Source organism: Micrasema longulum, unplaced genomic scaffold (assembly GCF_059751315.1).
Source record: "Micrasema longulum isolate JH-2025_06_02 unplaced genomic scaffold, ASM5975131v1 h1tg002090l, whole genome shotgun sequence".
Lineage (NCBI taxonomy): Eukaryota > Metazoa > Arthropoda > Insecta > Trichoptera > Brachycentridae > Micrasema > Micrasema longulum.
The window spans coordinates 39,143-59,264 of NW_028279257.1; the positions used below are offsets into that span (position 1 = coordinate 39,143).

At 30.2% G+C, this 20,122-nt stretch overlaps 1 protein-coding gene across 1 annotated transcript in view; it reads left to right on the forward strand.

Annotated features, from left to right (window-relative positions):
• LOC148273065 (neo-calmodulin-like) overlaps positions 1 to 14,411 on the forward strand; it is a 46,729-nt gene extending 32,318 nt beyond the window's left edge. Inside the window, exons 2-6 of the mRNA XM_088239190.1 lie at positions 2,523 to 2,556; positions 6,951 to 7,052; positions 10,922 to 11,057; positions 12,660 to 12,808; positions 13,529 to 14,411. Coding sequence (XP_088095316.1) covers positions 2,523 to 2,556; positions 6,951 to 7,052; positions 10,922 to 11,057; positions 12,660 to 12,808; positions 13,529 to 13,560 — 453 coding nt within the window. The 3' untranslated portion in view covers positions 13,561 to 14,411. The remainder of the gene's footprint in view (positions 1 to 2,522; positions 2,557 to 6,950; positions 7,053 to 10,921; positions 11,058 to 12,659; positions 12,809 to 13,528) is intronic.
• The last annotated feature ends 5,711 nt before the right edge of the window (positions 14,412 to 20,122 follow it).

The following is a 20,122-nucleotide window of genomic DNA, read 5'->3' on the forward strand; positions in this document are numbered from 1 at the left end:
ACATTCAAAAAACAAATCTACACAAGTAATATTTAAAGATCTGAAATATACATAATGGGATGTGAATTTAAATTAAATAAACCCTCAAATACAATATATATTGTTGGTCTAAATTTTTATGGACCAACGCAAGAATTATTATGATATTTAAAATTTTATTTATTCAGTTGATGTTTATTTTGTAGAACTCTACATTATAATTTTAATATTAAAATTAATCACCGGTATGAGTCTACTAATTTCGATTTTGTTTTTTTTTTAAATTAACATTCTTAAGCACAACTTGTTCTCATAATTTAAAGGTAATAGATTAAATAACAAAATTATTTAAATGAAATCTGAAATTCCAGTTTTTGAAAATAAATACGATAATTTTAAATCCCGCAAAAAAAAAAAAACATAATGCAATTATTTCACATATAACTTATAAATTTATTTGTGAGTATCGACTTAAGACGGGTATAATTCAAGCGAGTCGCGACATCAATTTTAAGCCGAGTCATTTATTGTGAATGGCTGGAATAAAAATTACGTTTAAAAATATAAAATCGTACGGAGCTAGGTAGAAATAAAATGGATTGTCTCATTTTCCCAAACCAATATTGAATCAACCGCTCCACAAGTGTATAGCTTATGTTAGGTTTTTGTTATTTTCATTGTGCGTTTTGTAATATTAATAATATAGATGTATATAAATATATACCTAGTTTTTAAAACTGTAAATATTTTGTTATTTATCTCTGTTTATTAAGTTAGTCTTCTTTGTTTATTCTCTAATGTAAAAACATTTCCAAAAAATATATTGTTAAGTGTCCTCGGCACGGATAACCCCAGTGAGAACACATTATTTTTATTATTTATTATAATTTGTAAGAGAAAAATATGAATAAATAAATTAAATAAAATAAACAAAAATAAGCCATATTGACCATACCGAGTTTGTCCATCACCATTTTCTAAGAAAAGTGGCATGGTTGCTCGGATTAAAAGGGGGATATTATTCCTATTTTGAAATGGAGCCATCTCTTAATCTGTCTTCATTGGAGAAACGTAAAACTGAGATGGACCTTATATGCATTTTCAAAATACTTAATGCTATAAGTGATGTCAAATTTCTGTTGCAATCAATTTCTTTTCACGTTCCCAACCATGTCACCAGAAGTCAACATCTGCATGTGTAGATAAGTCAATTCATCACACAACTTGGAATTCTTTGGGATAGATCTTCCGGTTTTTCGTAAATCTCTTCGCCACTAAAACAGTGTGCGATGAAGATGGCTTGGCATGATTTAACTCAAAGTCTTATCTGTGTTTCGTTTTTATGAATACATTGTATACCAATAATGCATTGCCCTTGTTTGTCTTTGCTACATAGTTATTTTTGTTATTTTTTTTTATTTCTTAAGTTTAATAAAATACAGATCTACTTTATACATTTAGTACATGTTATTACTGTAACTCTCCAAAAAAAGAGACTAACTCTTGTGCTTGGAGAGTTACTTACACTGTTGTAGTTGTTTATTTATAAGAGTTTATTTAATTTTAATATACGAGTACATGAGAGACAAAATTAAAACATAGGATATTTAAAAAAAAACATAAAACAATAATACATTCATACTTAATTTAATGTAGTTTTTACATGCGTTTAAAATATTTCATTGGATTTACTTTAAATTTAATTGTTGATATATTTTGTCTAATAGTTTTTGGTTCATTGGGGGAGATTATTATGATTTTGTATCTTTGAAGACAAAGCTATTTTGACCATGACTTATGTGGAATTTAGGAATTTTAATATTATGTTGGTATCTGAGTGACTTATTGATCTTAAATTCATGTATTTTTTCTTTTTCATAAATAATGTACATTAAAATTTATTTTATAAAGAGTGTCTACTGTATGAACCTTAAATATTTTATATAGACTTTCCGTATTGAATTTTAAGGGTTTCTTAAAAATTACTTTAGTAATTAATCTTTGTACTATTTTAAGGGGGTTCAATATATTGACATATGCACCACCCTATCTTACAATACCATATTGTAACAAAAATTGTACAATTGAGTAATAAGCTATTTTTAAATTATTGTTTTTTTTTAAATCCCTTATAAATATGTACATACATTTTCTGATTCGTTTAACTAGTTCACTAATATGGTCTTTCCATTTTAAGTTTTGGTCTATGTATACACCAAGATATTTTATTTTATCTGTTGTATCAAGTACTAAACATGTTAGATCGCAGTTAGTTTTGTTGCAATTTCTTTGATGAGTAATTATTTTTACTACTCAATCTAAAATTGTTTTGAAAAAAAAAATGTATATTATTTTTGTTTAGTTTCTTGTATTTCTGTTGTATATCTTTAAATATATAATTATTATGTATGTGTAATGTCACTGATTTCCTCCCAAACGGCGTAACTGATTTACGTGCGGTTTTTAGTTAAATGTATGTCAATTCAAAAAATATTTTAAATAATATAATCAGTATCTAATTTTGTTTTTTTTTATTATTTCAGTCTGAATATGGCCTCACAGAAGATCAAGTTGCAGGTAAAGAACATTTTTTTTATTTTTTAACAAAATTCACAATCACCTCATAAGAACCTCAAGCATGGTTGGAGACTGCGCAAACCAATATATTATAATTTATATATATACATATAATAATATATTTGGATAATTTATATAGCGCCGTTTTTGTGAAAATCACCTCAAGAGCGCTGTAAAATAAATAAATATCCCAGCCCGTCTTGCAGCTACAGAGCGCATGGACAATAAAAAATCTAGCCCCTATTTACATTTTTATTTTTTTTACTTGACAATGAAGTTTAGAGTTTGAGTGATATTTTAAAAATTAAATAAAAAACAAAATTATAAAACAGAAGTTAGATTACAACAAGTCTTGCAGCTATTGAGCACATGGACGTTTGGAATTCTAGACCCCATTTACAAAATTTGGAAATTTAATCGTTGATTACATTTTCCTATTGAAACTAGATAACTAATCGTCTTGCAGCTACAAAGTGCATGGACGAGTGAAATTCTAGCAACTTAAATTTATACCAATAATTGTACAATAAATTTACATGAATTGAGCATAATAGTAAATTTGTCAACTGTCATGTTTAAAAGTAAACAATAAAAAACTTAACAGATAAAGCACCGTTTCAACACTATGGATAACATAACAAATAAAAAATATCCGAAGGGTAGCTTTCGTAGATTTTGGGTTGTCACTAGTCACTGTCGCAGTGTCGCACATGTGCAAACACATGTTGTTTGCTAAATTCCTGGAAGATGGGTGTAGTTGCCGGAGGGGTGAAAGGTGCCTATTGTTCCAACGACTTTGTATCCATTTTAGTCTTTATTATTTCGTTTTATAATGGGTATGCAAAACTCCTGCGCAATTTTGTTTATTTTTACATTATTATTAAACAAACGTGTGTATGAGAGTGGTTTGAGGATCGACGCAGATGCAGACATATCTCCACTCGATTTCCTTTTCAGAATTATCTGAAAATAGCCAGGGAGTAATTCCACTCACCTGCATCCTGGTTCAATTTGACACTCATACTTGTAATCTTTATCTGCCTAGCCTGTTATTCTGAATGCTTTGTTAGCGTGAATTTCGTACGTAAACACCAGATAAAAAATCATTCTCTACACGCGCTATAGCGTTTCGAACACCACCCTTAGAGAAGGAATAAATTAATGTATGTATTTATTTATTACTTTTGAAATCATAAAGTCTTTCATCAAGTGTACAAGGCATAAAAAAACAATTCTTTTATAAAATATGAAATTGTACTTTTGTATAAAACTACAACCAATTAGAGACTCACATACAAGATCATTAGTGTGGCCCGATACTTTTTTTTTCCGAATTTAGAAATGAAAGGGGTCTAAAAAGTTGCTTTTTGGATTACTTGGAATGCAAAAAATTTCAAAAAAATTTTCGATAGTATTTTTGGCCCTCAACCAGAGCTTGAAGTTTTCGAAAAAGTCGATTTTTTGCGCCAAATCGGCTGTCGTTTCAGTACAAATCAGTACAATTAAATTTTTCAATGTGCATTTAACCTTATTAAATAATCATCTAAGGGCGTGAGTTGCACTTTGTTTTGTGATAAATGGGTAGCATTGTTTTAATGAGCCATTGTTTTCGTCAATATTACCCAGGCGCTTAACGGAATCAGTTCGACTGAGTGTAAACTTTTTGCATTTCGGTAGTTGTAAAACGTGTTCGAATTTGTAATGAGATTAAGTTATATCATTACTAACAAAAAATAATTTTATCAATATAGATAAATTACAAATTGTTCAGACACTGATAAACTTCAAACCTCGGTTGAGGGCCAAAAAAGTATGAAATATTTTTTTAAATAATTTTTACGTTCAATGCGATTCAAAATGCAACTTTTTAGACCCCTTTCACTTTGGTGTCTAAAAAAATAAAAAATTTTATACATTATCGGCCCACTCTAATGATCATTTTTCTGATGGATACACAAGGAAAGGGAAAAAGGTCGTGTAAAATATGACTTTTTCAAAAAAAATACAGCAAAATGAAAGAAAAAAATAATGAAAGGGAGAAGACATCATATTGATGTGTCTGTCGTTTCTTTTTTCTTTTCTTTTTCAACCATTCAGGTATATTAAACATGATAACTATTATTTTTTTAAAAGCACAGCGTGCTGACATAGTAAATTTCATTTTGATACTCTCTTTTGTAAAAAAATCCATATCAGTTAAGTTCTAGGGTACGGAAAAAGGAAATGCAAGGCCTCGATTCTGACGATTTTGACGATTTTGGATGGACATAATCATTCCGACGTGACGATTAATTGTTTTTTCGCTCAGTATACGGAGAGACAGACATTTGCGAGGGAGAAAATAAAATGTTTTCGGACAGAAAACCTTTATTGAAATACCAGTTTATCGATCCGCCCTCTAATAGTATGTCCTCTTTAATACCAAGGAGGTCCAGAAACAGAAATGCAGATTAAACACAAGTCGCAGCCGTTTCATCTTCTTCTTTTCCGCGTCCGCTCTTAGGAGCCATGTAGACATTACCAGACTCCTCCGGGAGACCCTATCGCCCTCCAAAACTCTCCCCTCTTCCCACGTTTCTTAGTTTCACCGAACAAAGTCCAAAGATCATTATCGACAGCCTTCCAGGACGGCGTGACCCCGCAATATAAAAAAGAGGCTACTTGGATTTTGGTTATCCCGAGGCGCATCATTTGGACGCTCGATATGGTAGGCTGTTACGCCCGTACTCGGACTTCAATGTTAGTTATAAAATGGAACCATCTTATCCCTAATATTCTTTTCAAGCACTTACTCTTAGACCTCGGAAGTTTGGTGTTTTGAGCTTTGTTACTGAGAAGCTTATTTAGCACTTACTTATCGGGTTCGTTACCTACTTTAGACCTTGCCACTCCAGTGTGCAGCGACAGGTATCGCCTTGTCAGTGGCCATACTCAAATCATTATCATCACAAGTTAACTGCATTTGTGGACACCGCAGCAGATGAGGATTATCCTGCTCCTCTTCAGAATCGCAGTTTACGTCATCTCCCTCCAGAAAACCCCACCTCTGTTGATTGTATTTGCACCTATAGTCCTTAAAATATAGCTTGATTAGAATTACAGCTGTCAAACTAATTTTATTAGTGATGGGAAATTACTGATCACTGATCAAATCGATTGTATCAGTTATTTCATGCAATCGTGAAACTCTGTTTCCGAAAATTGATATAAAAACGCAAAAACAAGCCTATTATGGTGTGTTTAACACAATTATTCACCAAAAAATGAGACATTTATACTTTTTTCATAAACAACATCAAATGAATTATTTTTTTATTCGACCAATGTGTCCCATCTCTAACGTTTTTGCAAAATGTTGTAACCTTGTGAGAATGTCGTTAATAATTTGGTTTATTTTAGGTTTTTTTAGTTTTAAAGCTGATTTTATATATTTACGTTGATTTATGTTTCAAGCATTGAATTTAAAAAAATAATTAACACGCTAGATACAAATGATTTTTCGTGGGCCAATATAAATAACTCATTTGACGTTACTACAAAGTTATGTCATCACTTTTTCTGATAACTGTCATTCTAATCATGTTTCATTTTAAGGACTATAGATACCCCCCTATCCTTAGTCCATTAAGAACTTTCCACGTTGGAAAGTCCAAACTGTGGGCGGTGTTTGTACTTTCGAATGTCATTATCCAGACTCTATCGCTAAATTCCTCTCTTCATAGATCTTCTCTGCGTTTTTCTGCATAAGTCTTCGGGTCAGTTGTGGCTTTGAGGACACTCCTTCTTGATCCCCAGTCTCGGAGGAGGCATTCGATGGTCGTAAAGGGGGTAACTATGGTCATAGATCTGCTTGTGTCTTTCTGTGTCCACTGCTACATTTCTGCTGATGTCAAGCGTATTAACCCTTTGAACACCGGCCAAAAACACATAAAATTCGCCCTGTGCCCGGTCCATTTTTGTGAAATTTCATGCTTTTGAAGGGTTTCTTAAAAGTGTCATAATTATGAAAAGACTGAGTTAAATCAATTAAAACTTCTTAGATTTATTTGAAATAATTAAATTAGTCATTTTTGTATGATGGTTTTGCCAACATTGGCCTTTATGGAGAGCCACATTGCGAATGTTCGCACATATACAAGGCCTCACTCCTTTTTTTGTTCTTTGTATCAGTCAAGTCACTAGATGTCAATAAAATGCACTTTTTAGACAGCTGGTAAACCACGTGAAAACACGGGACCGGGGCACAACGCATAGTTTTATAATCACGTGTTTACACGGCTCCGGGATACAAAGTGTTAAGCACTCACCCTCATCAATAAGGAAAATAATGTAATTATATTTAGTTTTGAAACATATACTTTGTTGCGATCTTATAAACTTTCTTTTTCTTTCAGAATTTAAAGAAGCCTTTATGCTTTTTGATAAGGATGAAGATGGCACTATTACCATGGCGGAGTTGGGAGTTGTTATGAGATCTCTTGGACAGCGACCAACAGGTATTTTTTATTTATTTATTGAATTTTTTTTTAAATATAAATTTAACACGGGCAAAAAGTACAAATGATGAAAACGAAACGAAATACCACACCAAACATGAGACAACCTCTAGTGCTCAGTGTGGGATTACATGTCATATTAACCTAAAGCACAATCGAATCAATATATCGTCAAAATTACTTATTCTTCTTCTGCAGCCTTATTCTCTCCACTGCTAGATAAAGGCGTCTTCCAAACGTCTCCATTCCTTCTTATTACCCGCTTTCATCATCCACGTTTAACCGGCAATAGAGGCAATGTCGTCGAAAAAAAAATTCGCATTACACTTTTTTTTTAAATCTAATATTTTGTATCCGAAAATCGTTTTTTGCAGAGAATTTTTTTTTTTTCTAATTCGAAAATAAAGTAAATTTTAGTTTCTTGAATTTGCATTCCTTCCACAAAACACTACCCCTCTTCTACAAAATAAAATGGAGATGAAAAACGCATTTGCAATGAAACGATACGCGCCGGACGCAGACAAGGAAAGCGGCTGGGTAGGGGATGAGTAGGGGTTTGTACAAGGAATGCTAGTCCGAAAAATCAAAGATTTGCATATTTTCAGATTGTTAGAAATACAAAAAAAAGTCGTTGAAACCAAAGGGCGTAAACTTAATGTACTCGAACAATTTGACATAAATAAATATCTAAAAAACCCTAATTTTTACATTATAAATGAACAAACCAACCTAATATCTTCACTACTATTGAACATTTTTAAATATACTGTTATTCTTCACTATGTCCCTTTATGTAAACGCTTGCATGATGATATAAGATTAATCATTTTAAAATTATATTTAAATTGTTAGAAATTCTTAAAAACATAAATTATTTTTAAAAATACATTTTTGTTTGTATGAATTTTATTCATAAAATTTCAATCTTGTATTAATTTTTTTTTAAATATCAACCTATTATAGTTTTATTAATATAATTTCCATAACAATTATCTAAAGATATAAAACTATAAAGCTTCATTTTTTATTTTACAATACATACGTGCATGTCAATAAATACTTACTTTGTTGCTGACAGCCGACGGAGCTGACAGCCGACGGAGATGCTGGTGGATCTTTGTGCACACCATATGCTCCAACTAGGAGTAGACATGGAAAGATGATGATTACAAAATAACAAATATGACATAAAACAGTAGCGTATCCTCAACTTCCTGATACGCATAGCCCTGTTGGGATACAAAATAATGGAAAAATACGTGTCATTGAAAAATAAAATAAATACACATTTCGCATCACCATCTGGACAATTCACGGTACTTGATACGTACCATATTATTTCATATTAATAAATCAATTTTTGCAATGTCTCGCGTCTGTTTCTTGCAATTTTACAAAGTTAACAAAAAAACCTGCTTTCCTCAATGTGCTTCAAAACCGTCCCTTAATCAAATCATCCCTAAAAACGGATTAAAATTGTACTTGAAACCACAGACTTAGCATTTTCCATTGAATTTGCAAAGCGCAATTAAGAAATCTCACAATTATTTTTATTCAGCAAAATGGCGGTAATTTGCTAATGTAAACAGCAAATATAGATATCTCTCATTCCCTGAATTTCAAATTTTGAAATTACCCTGTTCTCAGTATAAAAATTAGATTTATTTACAATTTTGCTGCATGACTCATAATGTCGGATAGTAAAACTGTTATTTAATACAAAAAATAATTATTTCACCTTTTTTATATGCAATAGTTTTTGAAGTATTGATCCTCATACGAGTATTTCAAAATGGTATATATTTAATTTTTTTTTAAAAAAAGGAAATTTTTGCGTTCTTATTATTTACCCAAATATTTCAATTTTGGGGCCATTTCCAACGCGTTGTAAATAACGCGTTGAAAAACTCACTATTAGAAAATGGAAATCAAGTGGAGGTAGACTGGGGTTCGAACTTCGGATCTCTGATCCGTGAGTGAGTGATCCGCAACACTAGCCACGGGACCACAACCCGATTATGTTTATGTAAGTTTTTTGCGAATATTGCAATATTCGTTCTGTGGAATTAACGATTGTTGGATCAAATTTAATCATCTTTCTTTAAAAAAAGTGTTGTTTCTCCTATATTTCAAGTCAAGTGTTTAATAATCGTTCTAATCATATTGTCATACCTATTTTGTTTATTGTTGACAATAAATCGTATGCACTAATTGGGGCTTATAACTAGAGTAAACATTAAGCGATCGAAATATGTTCCCTCAACCTGCGGCCAATTGGTATATGTTTGATACAACGAACTTTAGAAAAACTCTTTCTAATAAATACCTAAACGTTTAACATAATTTTTCTATTTTTTTTATTTGTTTATTTTTCCAAACATATGTTAACATTTTTTATTACAAAAATACACTTTAAATTCATATTTAAATTAAGCATTCTGTAATAATTTTTTTTTTACTTACGCAACCACATACACTCACCATCACAAATTCAATATATACAAATATATTCATAGACACACACGTGAATACAAACGTCGCATACATACAATTTTGTAAACTCTTTTATATACGAGTATTATGTATTATTTGCATTCAATGTTCCAATCCGCCGGTTACGAAATAATAATGTGCTGTTCCTTGATCAACACAGCACAAACTATGGCTTGCATGCACTAATGTCCCGATTGTGTCGTATTGTAAACTCGAGACAAGATCTGGGCTTTTTTGGTGTAAGTCTTTGTAGATTTAAAAAATCACTAAGATAGACCGGATCTTGTCTTGAGGTAGTAATTTTTTTTTGTCCTAGCTTTAATTTTGTCTAGTTGTATTTTATTTGATTAGTACCTGTATTTATAATAAGAAATAGTATTTATCATCGTTAGAATGGACTGCATAAGTTAGTCAATTAAATAAATAAATAAATTTTATCAACAGTGGATTTTAAGAATTGGCTCTAGTATATTTGTCTCTGTACGTGTGATGTCACCGAACTCCTCCTAAAGGGCTTAACCGATTTGTGTGCGGTTTTTAAAGAAATAAAGATCTTTGCGCTGTGCGTGTTCGTAGATAAAAATCTTCAATCTAATATGTAAAAGAGATGTAGGGAGCATAAATGTTTTATTTATCGATCTACTAGGGTTGCATTCGAGGAGAATGCATTTACAAAAAAATGGAAAAATGTTGTTTTTTTTGTGTATAAAAAAAGTTTGTTTTTGAATGTTTACAAACAGCATTTGTTTTTTTTATTTCTACCCATTTATTTCTTAATACTGGATTTTCGGAAATACTAAAATAATATTAAATTCAATACATTTTTAAAAATCGTATTCCTACATAAGTTCACCTCTCTGTTGGTGAGAAGATCGGAGTTTGACGTTTGCAAAAAGAATGCCATTTTTGAAAAAATATTTATTTTATGTTTACCATAAACAAGTACCTACTTAAATTCAGTATTTATTAACAGTTTTTAGTTTTGGAATTTAATCACAAACAAGAACCTAGGTACCTACATATCAATCAAAAAAAATATATCCAGGTTAATAGCAGGCAAGCCAACGCGCAACGTTTGGGCAGGACAACAAATGCCAAATATAAAAATAAAAAAAAAATTATGTTTTGGAATTCAACCATAAACTGGTACCTACTGAAATTCAATATTTTTTTGAATATTAATAATTTTTAGTTTTGGAATTCAATCACAAACGAGTATCTAGGTACCTACTTATCAATGAAAAGTCTTTTGCTAACGTTTGAGCAGGACAACGTCTATTGGGTCCGCTAGTTGTCAATATATTTTTACATATTTTTTTATGTTATAGCTGTAAAATCCCAAATAAAATAAAATAAATAAATAAATATCATTGCAGAAACGGAGCTCAGAGACATGGTGAACGAAGTGGATCAAGATGGTAATGGAACTATAGAGTTCAACGAGTTTCTTCAAATGATGTCGAAGAAGATGAAAGGGGCAGACGGGGAAGATGAACTGCGTGAGGCTTTTCGGTAAGAAAATTTAGGTTATGCTGATTTTATTATTAGATCTGCAGTGCGATTCTAAACGTTCTCTCTACTCCTTATTACGTTCTAGGAACGTTTTTTCGAGCCCCGAGAGAGCGTTAAGAATCGCACTACTGAATTATAAAATACAGTAACGAAAGATATTAGATTATCTTTAATTGGATTTAAATCATTACAAATAATAAAATAAATTTATCAACAAAATTAAAATATCTGTATCTACTACATTTTTTATTTTAATAGATATCTCTGAATTATGAGTAGTCTGCCTCACTATAGTCCTTAAAATACAGCTTGATTAGAATGACATTTGTCAGAAAAAGTGACGACATAACTTTGTAGTAACGTCTAAGAAATTATTTATATTGACACACGAAAAATCATTCGTATCTGGCGTGTTAAATTATTTTTTTTATACAATTCTTGACACATAAATCAACATAAGTATATCAAATCAGCTTTAAAACAACAAAATAAACTAAAATAAACCTTTTTATTAACGACGTTCTTATAAGGTTACATCATTTTGCTACACCGTTAGAGATGGGAGAAATTGTTTGAATAAAAAAATAATTCATTTGATGTTGTTCATGAAAAAAGTATTAATGTTTTATTTTTTGGTGAATAATTGTGTTAAACACACTATAATATACTTGGTTTTGCGTTTTTATATCAATTTTCGGAAATAGAGTCTCATGATTGCATGAAAAAACTGATAAAATCGATTTGATCAGTGATCAGTAATTTCCCATCACTAATTAAATTAGTTTGACAGATGTCATTCTAATCAAGTTATATTTTAAAGACTATAGGTACAACATGTTTTAAGGCAGACATTATTTTGTGTGGAGCTAAATAAACATTGCAAGAACGATTGGGTTTTTTTATATTTTATTATGGAAAAGACATTTCTGAGCATCAAATATGTAATTAAATATTTGTATATAACCACTTACTGACTTTTTTATGTCTACCGGTTTCGAGACGTACCCGTCTCTTCGTCAGGATACCAATTAAACCAACATGCAAAACCCACTATACACCTTCACCACAGTTGTAGCACATACATATAAAACCAACACGACATGCATTTTAAAAAGCACATGCACTGATAAGGACAACATGCACTAAGATAATAAAAAAGTATAATCTTCTTCATGCATATACGTGTAAATGATATCCACAAATTTCTCTAGATTTTTACAAACTTCGCATATCTTAATTCAAATAACTGTTGATACGCCAATCCATACGGGTTTTTTTTATAAACTGTTGATTTGTTTAAATACAAAAACAAAACTTTAAAAAAAATATTCTAGAAGTCGCTAGTCAGCTCCGCATGCTGTAATTTAGATGTAATCTGCCAACGATATGTAAGTCATCGGCTTCCAGGACCGCGAGAACCTGTTTCTTTGTAAAGCATGTAAATTAGGTTAAGACTCTCGGGAGGTAGCTATTTTAGACATATTGAATCAGTAGTAGAGAAAACCCTTAATCTGGTCATTTAAAAAGTCTACAGAATCAAAGGCATGTACTCGTATATGATGGTGGTTATTATAATTAAGTTTGTTTGGCTGGTTGTTATAGGGTGTTCGACAAAAACAATGATGGGATGATATCTTCTCTGGAGTTGCGACACGTTATGACCAACTTGGGAGAGAGACTGAGCGAAGAAGAGGTTGATGACATGATCAAGGAAGCTGATCTTGATGGAGACGGCATGGTCAACTACGATGGTAAGATGGATTTTCTTTTCCCAAAATGGAATAAGGCTAACTGGCCGTAATGTAAGCTAATCGTCGTCATCTAAACCAAAGAACTTTGGATCAGTTTAAGAAAGTTGATGATTGGAATATTTGTAACCACGAAAGGTATTGATTGATATCCTAAAGAGCAGTTTCACTTACTGAATTTAGAAATCAAAATCCACTAGGATTATTTTTTTCCCGATCTGTTAAATGCATATCCTTGCAGTTTTCTTTGCGAGCAGAGCAATCTTGTGTGGTTTGCTATTGAAGTTGATATTACATGCTGTAGAAAAATAAAATGCAACTCACGATGAAATAATTGTATTTTCATCTCAAATCACCATTTTATGACCCACCTAACCTTTAAATGTTTACATAAATATATAATTGTTTTAATGAGCATGTTTTTTTTACTTAACTTCTGCTTAAGCCCAAAATTGATACGGAGTACATATTCATCAATTTTTTTAGTTTAATTTTACTTTACTTTATAAACCGTCGAGCGTTTTCGCTTTAATAGCCATTAAAGTGGCCACTTAAACTAGTTAAGAACAGGTCATACGCCCTGTAAATGCCTATACTTCCATAATCCCAAAATGTTTTCCCTCTCTGTTTCAATAAATTTAAATATCTTATCAATAATTTATATCAACATTTTTAACCAATGAAAGACGCTAAAATTTATTTTTGGTATTTTTCACGTTGCAGAGTTCGTCACAATCCTGACATCCAAGAACTAGTCGCTCACAAAGCAACATTCTATCGCAGGGCCCTGGTTCCTTGTCCATTCCAATGGAACTTGTCCTGCAGACCACGCTGGTCCAAGATCCCACACCTACTCCGAGAGCAGATTTATGAACACGACCAAAAGATGTTCAAACACTGATGCCATCTATTGTCAAGCAAACGAAAGCGGTAGATCCACATGGAGGTCGAAATATGTGATAAAAACAAGATTGAAACATTTAATACTACGACATTAGAGTGTACGTATACTACCAAATACTTTAACATGTCAGTATAGGAAACTCAAAAAAAAATTGTCTTTGGTTTCAATTCATATTAATAAGTTTTTTCTGTATTATTGTGGTTAAAACACTTAATTTACCTAACTTCAATTTGTTTTTTTTTTAACTTTTCCTGTTTTTTACAATTTTACTTCTGTTCAGTGCAATAATTTATATAATATTAAAAAAGTATTTTTCGTTTAAAAATAGACATTAGAGAACAAAATCCTATTTCCTGTAAAAACGTGTTAAAATGTTTGATACTACTTACTTTAGGGGTCCCGCAGGGATCTTAAATTGTGACCTAACTAAAAAATACACATTTCTCCTTGTTTCTACAAATTAAAGTTTCAAATAAGACATATTGCATTCAATTTATTGGAGTTTTGTGTTTGATGGTTTCAAGCATTGTTAGTTTACAAATTTGAAAGATACCGGTGTTTTTTGCAAACGAAATCAAGTTATTTTTTTATAATTATTATCAATACAGATTTTTAGTTATTGAAACTCTATATTTATACTGTTTTATTCAAAAAGTGATTGTAATCACGGCCTAAAAATGAAAGTACGTATTTACACAAAAATATATAATTAAATTATTTTGAAGGCTTTTAATTGTTGATGTTTTTATTACGTAAAATGTTTATCAAAAACAAAAAATGTATTTTTAAAAAGTAACCCAATTATTTTAATGAATGTTTATATTTATTGTTATAATCAATGTAACGTAAAACAAAGTTGAAAAGACATTACCAAAAACGCCAAATTATTGTTGATTTATTTATGATTTAAGCAGTAGAAAATTGAGACAAATCTAGAATTGAAAACTGTATTTTTTACTATTTAAAAAATACAAATTCAACTCTAGGGTACGGAAGTTTATTTTTTTCATGCATTCGAATCACGAATTTTAAAATTTACATTAGAATTTTGTTATAAATTAAAATTATATTATTTCAACAGTTGGCCGCCAATTTCATAATTGTAGATTGAAATTTAAAAATAAAATTCTGGAATAAAGGAATCTTATTAATCATTAATATAGACTACCTACCTTATTTACCTCAGTAGCTTATTAATCTGGGTGTAATATTATACTATTGCTTAAATGTAATAATCTTTTGTATTTATGGTTTTTACCCAAGTTCATTTTGCAGTTTGACTCTCAATTTTCTACAGATTTTAAACGACTGATTTTAATAATTTTACGTAAATTATTTATAAATTTTATCGATTTTTTAAACTCACATAATTACACTTATGTTCGAAAAAATCTTTTAAAAAATAACAGTGAGTTTTTAATCACTTCTTTATCACACTATTTGAACTTGATACAAAAAAAAAATAATAAAAACCAAAGCTTGACCACTTTGCTACATTTTTACAACAGTGTTTATTGTGGAGATAATATTTTTAATATCCAAAGTTATCAAAAACAACATTAAACTTTGATTCATACCTTAGAGATAATGTTAAATGTTTGAAAAAAATGGCTAAATGTGTGATTGTTAGATATATATGTCTTAAATGTATCGTAAAACGATTTTGTATATTAGGTAACACCCTAATGCCGATCGCCAGGCATTAGCCCCAGCAAACGTCCACAATACATGTTCTTACATTTTTTAATTGTTATCCGGGGCTAAACGGGTTAATAAGGCTAAATATAAAATAATTAATACTTATATCTCTTAATAACGCGTTCATGTCTTCCGTTGTGATATTGTTTCAGTGTAATAATTATCGATACTATATTTCAAATTGCTTAGGTCTTTTAGAGTCCTATCTGTAATTGTAATTATTTTAACTAGTGTAAAAAAAAACAATATTTACTAACTATGTTGTGAAATCTATAAACAAAACTATTTTCATCTTCTATTTATGTAAGTTTTTCATAAATTTATTTTTTATTTCATTTGTTATATTATGTAAAAATAATCATTCTCGTGAATCTATGGTATCAGAGTAAAAGTTTTTAGATTTTGTAGCACATTTATAAAAATAGTGACACTATATATGTATGTTATTTTTATTTGATGTTTTATTTATTTTGTTTTTTTAAGATATACGAGTATTTCCAAAGTCTTGTTGACAGTTTAAGCCGAGGATTCTCACTTAACAAACATCCTTTTTTAGAAAAGCCATTAGTTTATTAGTTTTAATTAATCATTACTTTATTTAGTCATTTCGAAAAATATGTGATTTTGTTTAGTGTCACTGTTGTTACAAGGGTGCCATGTTTTGTCCAAATCAAACTAATACCTAGTATTTTATTGGAATAAAAAAATGTCAAAAGACGCCATCTTAAATAATTTTTATGGCTTAAGACTGTAGTCTAATAAAAAACATTGTTCATATCGGCCATTCGTCGGCATATAAATTTTGCTAAAAAAAACTTCGTTCTATATAATAAAGGGTTTTAATTAAATTATTTTAGTAAAAATACGAATGTAGTTCAATTCCACTTCAATTTATAATTTTCACTAGTGACTGGGTTTTGTCGTGACCGACATCGTCAAACCGGTGAAAATTTTATTTAATAGTGTAATCAAACCACGTTAAAATGCAGTTTCACCAAGAAATGTATGTAGAAAAAATAAATTTTACCTAGAATTTATGAAAAAAACAAAATTCTTGTGTGATTATTATTCCTTTTATTTCTTTTCCAAAACTAAATTTTTTGTTTTTTTTATTTCATAACTTTCTTGTTGAACTAATTAACTTAACATCAGAATGATTTTTTTAAGTACTTTGTCTTATACCTCTGTACCACTGTACATAAGTCTAAATTTCATGAGGCGTAATCTGCTTCTCAAAAAGTAATTATATGTTGGTTAGTAAATAAAACATTTAAGTCTATTTTTGCAAGTATAAATTATTTTTTGGTGGCGTGGTTTTGAAAGAACGGCGTTCAAAAGTTGTAAAATCGTATAATTTTCTTACTAGTTATCAGACTGCCTTGTTATCAGACAGCCTTGTTATCAGACTGCCTTGTTATCAGACAGCCTTGTTATCAGACTGCCTGAAAAGAAAGCTGTCTTTATCAGCACCATGTTGTGATTTATTACTTTCTTTGGACTCGATTTGATCGTCCTTGGATCTATAAATATTTTTTTCTCCTTGACGAACAAGCTGATCGTCAATAAAAAAAAAACAACTGTCGAAAAATACGTGCTTTGTCAAATTTCGCTCATTCATGCCCCTTGATGATGTAAAGGTTAAGTAATTGGTAAGCTACCTGTCTATTCTGTAATAAAAGGTTTTAATTATTAATTTAAGCCTATCATCATATTTTTACCTGCATTGGTTCGATGACTACTTTGAGGTCGAAATCCTGAAAAAAAAATCGACTGGAGATAAATCCTTCTCATAGTGTAATGGCTTGTACCATGCTTGAGGTCCGGGTTCAATTTTTGGCAGAGGGATATAAAATATTGGTTTTAAATGTGGTTTTACACTGCAATGTTTCATTGTCCCTGAATTGACACCGGAAGCGTAATACTGATCACCTTACCATCTATGTGATAAAATGTATTCAGGTACCCCGCAATCAGGGCACCAATGCAAATAATGATAATCTCAAAATATGAACGAACGGGTTTTTGATTAAGGACTACATCGTTAAATTGAGTAAATTATTGTTGGTAAAATCGTGCTTTGAGTAAAAAAAAATACTTTTGAAAATACAGTTTTCCGTAACACACGAGAAAGATAAAAAAAAACAAAATTTTACAAAAGATAGATTACCTTTTTAAATAAATTGTACTTTCTTTTAATTGAGTCACATTTAAAATAACTATTCACTCTCCAGAATATATTGTAATTATTTATAAAATATTTAATTGTGCTTCATAGAATTATTAATAATGAACACACTGTACTTCTATTTATTCTGTGTATGTATGTAAGCTTGTTGTCTATAAGGTAGATTATTGTATTTGCTATTTGACGAGTATGTGTTCATTTAGTGATACAGGGTGAGTAAAAATGGAAATTAATATTATTTTTAGTTATTAATTTATTGAGAGCGCAACTGTAATAAGTTAAAGTATTTTTTTATGCGTTTGACCCTGGTTTAACATAAATATCCAAATTAAATATTTTTTGTATTTGTTAAATAACGTATTGGTACAAAATATTATTTTAATGACCAAGTTTAAATTTATAACAAACACTAAATCAAATATCAGTTTTTTTTCAATACTCTGTTATACCAAATTTTTTCAATACATACTTGTTTCATGATCAGTGATTTTCGGTATGAATTTTTAAATTATTATTTATTTATAAAATATTTTTTGTGCTGTTTTATTAAACATTTTATTCTTAAATAATATTTTTAGTTTGTCCAAATGCTTGAAGACGAGGCCTGAATTTCACCCCCTAGGAAGTTATCAAAATTAACACGCAATAACATAAATGGAGAACATTTTCAAAAAGAAAATATGGAAATCTAGGCATTTGGGAAGCTTATGACCTATCAATGACTGGTTCATGGTACTAGTTTAACCAAAAAGAAAAAGTGTTAAATTTTTATTATTTTTATTTTTAAACTAATTCAGTCCAATGAATCTCGCTCACATCAATGAAGGTTTAAGCTTTTTGATTTTACAAAAATTCAGCAGTTAAGGTACGTCCTCCACATACCCGTAAATTGTTGTAAAGACCAAGGGTTTTTCTACCGGTTTTGCTAAAAATAAAAACATTACATTTTTTTATGTCGATAAATTATTTACTTGTGAATATTTCGTTGGAATAAACCGCGATTCTTTTTTGTGAATTGGCACATAATTGGCTTTTGTCGAGTTTATATATTGGGTGTCAACATAAATTGTGTCATATAGTCGAAAGTTTTCTATCGAATGACTTATAACTAGGGATGAGCTGCTATTTTTTAAACAAGGGGCTCGCGGGGGGGATGATTGGGAGAGGGATTTGTATGATAGGGGAGGAGGAAGGTGTATCAATTTGTTCAAACTATCCAAAACACTAATAAAAAAAATATACTATTTAGACAAAAACGGATAGGTCTCTTTTATTGCGCATCCCTTATAAATATATTTCTCGAGAAAATTCAAAAGGCAACAAATTTTTTTGTTTCAATTATGAAACACATTTAATCATCCACTGAAATTGCATTTATGTACTGATTTGAACGTAGTTATACAGAATGCAGCCAGCCAAAGAAAAGTAAAACTGAGATAATAGCACATTTGGAAATATATAGTGAATAATCAAATCTACACAACAGTTGGAATGTTTTAGACTTTGACAAATGGTAAACAATGAATACATTCGTTTTTTTTAAATATAATAAACAAGAATCTTATTAAATATTTACCAGATTTAATAACTTTTAAAGTACCGTAAGATTTTTCTAGTGCTGTGGGTGTTTTTTGCGAATTGGGAAATGCCGTTTTTGTGATCGGCACTATTTTCAAAAGGTTATTATTACTGTTTTTGAATGAAAGAGGCCTGGCTGTTTTTAGCAAAACTTAGAATTGACCTTGCTGCACCCGATAACACCAATACCTTTTTTTTTATTGTGGACTGGCTGCTTTCTGCATAACTAGGTTCATTTGATCTATAAATATTGATTTCTCTTAATTTAACAAGGTTCTCGCGCAAGCCCCTCCGAGCCCCCTGCTTTTAAAAAAATATTACTATTTTTTTTATTTTTTTTTTGTTTTTTTACAATAAACATAAGTGATAAAACAGAGTATTCCAAAAATAAAGCATAATACAAAGCAATGAAATACATATTAATAGTAAAAATCTCAAACAAAAAACTTTAACTGTTTTGTTCTATAAGGTGACGATTTAAACCAGCCAATGACAGGTTGCAAGCCTTCTAAATGACTAGACTTTCATATTGCCTTGTCGAAATTTGTCTACGCTCTGTTGTAGTGTGTTTTTTTTATAATTTTCCATTAACTTTTCTCCCATTACTTTTACTTCCAATTTGTTTATAAAAATATATTTAAATGGGTTTTATTTTTTTACTACTACAGTTTTTATTCATATTTACGTGGTGTATTTTATAAAATGTTATTTTTGTATCCTATAAAAATGTTACCAAAAATGAAACCTTACATCGATTGATTGCACAATTTTATTAAAATTATTGTTGTAGTGATATTAAAATATGGTACCTGCCATAGTTATTCTGCGAATACACACATGTATACCTCACCATTTTTTTTATGTCCAAACAGTTGTAGACAAGGATTGGATGTTATCTTCAGAGAGTTATCAAGATTGACGTATATACAAAAAGAAACGGAGGACATTTATA